An 897-nucleotide genomic window follows, 5' to 3' on the forward strand; every position below is an offset into this window, starting at 1 on the left:
ACACACACACACACACACACACACACACACACACACACACACACACAGGTAGGGATGGGTATGCAGAGCCCGCAGGACCCAGTAAGCTGGTCCTCTGCAAATGAGGAAACGAATGATAAACGGCTCTTCCTCGTTTCCTCTAAGTCCCTGACTTTTGCACCTCGTCTCTCTACTCTTGTCTGCAAGGAGGACTGATGTCCTCGCTGGGGACTCTCAGTTATTCTCCTGGGTCGTTATTCGGCCAAGTGAACACCGCGTTTTGCTCGCGCGCAGATTCGCCTGCTCCGCGCTCCCACCTCCACCCGCCAGCCTCTCTGGCCCATGTTCACCAAAGGGAGAGCTAAGGGCTGGGGTGGGCTCGAGGCTGGGGACGGGGGGGGGGGGGGGGGGCAGGAAGGACCGCAGGGACGGGGGACCCGGCGACCCGCAACGCTCTAGGTCAGGTTCATCTCCATCGCCATCCTTCCCTGCACTCCTCACCTTCCACCCCAGCCGCCCTTTCCCAAAGGGCACCCGGGCCCCACCTTCCCCCACCGCCACCAGTCCACCCCTCTGCGGCCCTCCGAGACGCCCCCCAGAGACGGCAGGGTGCAGCGCCCTTACCAGGCTCATGGACACCAGGGTTGTCGGACAGCTCGATGACCAGGAGCTCCCGGCCCTCGAAGCTGCGCCCCACCGTGTAGATCCTGCTGATGGCGGTGCACTGCAGCCACACCGACACCAGCGCCTCGCGCAGCTCGGGGTAACGGTGGTACTCGAAGGAGATGCCGTCCTCCTGCTGCAGCCGCCGGCGCCGCCTCATGCCCGCCGCGGGCGCCCCGGGCTCCTGGGCTTGGGCGCCCAGCAGCCACCCGCAGGCGGCCAGTGCCCCGCACAGCGCCAGCAGCGCCCGGCCTC

The 897-nt window shown here is 66.1% G+C and overlaps 1 protein-coding gene across 1 annotated transcript in view; it reads right to left on the bottom strand.

Moving 5' to 3' along the window:
• CPE (carboxypeptidase E) overlaps positions 1-891 on the bottom strand; it is a 115,896-nt gene extending 115,005 nt beyond the window's left edge. The window contains exon 1 of the mRNA XM_040471070.1: positions 604-891. Within this exon, the coding sequence (XP_040327004.1) occupies positions 604-802 (199 nt within the window). The 5' untranslated portion in view covers positions 803-891. The remainder of the gene's footprint in view (positions 1-603) is intronic.
• Positions 892-897: the final 6 nt, after the last annotated feature.

Source organism: Herpailurus yagouaroundi, unplaced genomic scaffold (assembly GCF_014898765.1).
Source record: "Herpailurus yagouaroundi ecotype Mexico unplaced genomic scaffold, PumYag 28, whole genome shotgun sequence".
Lineage (NCBI taxonomy): Eukaryota > Metazoa > Chordata > Mammalia > Carnivora > Felidae > Herpailurus > Herpailurus yagouaroundi.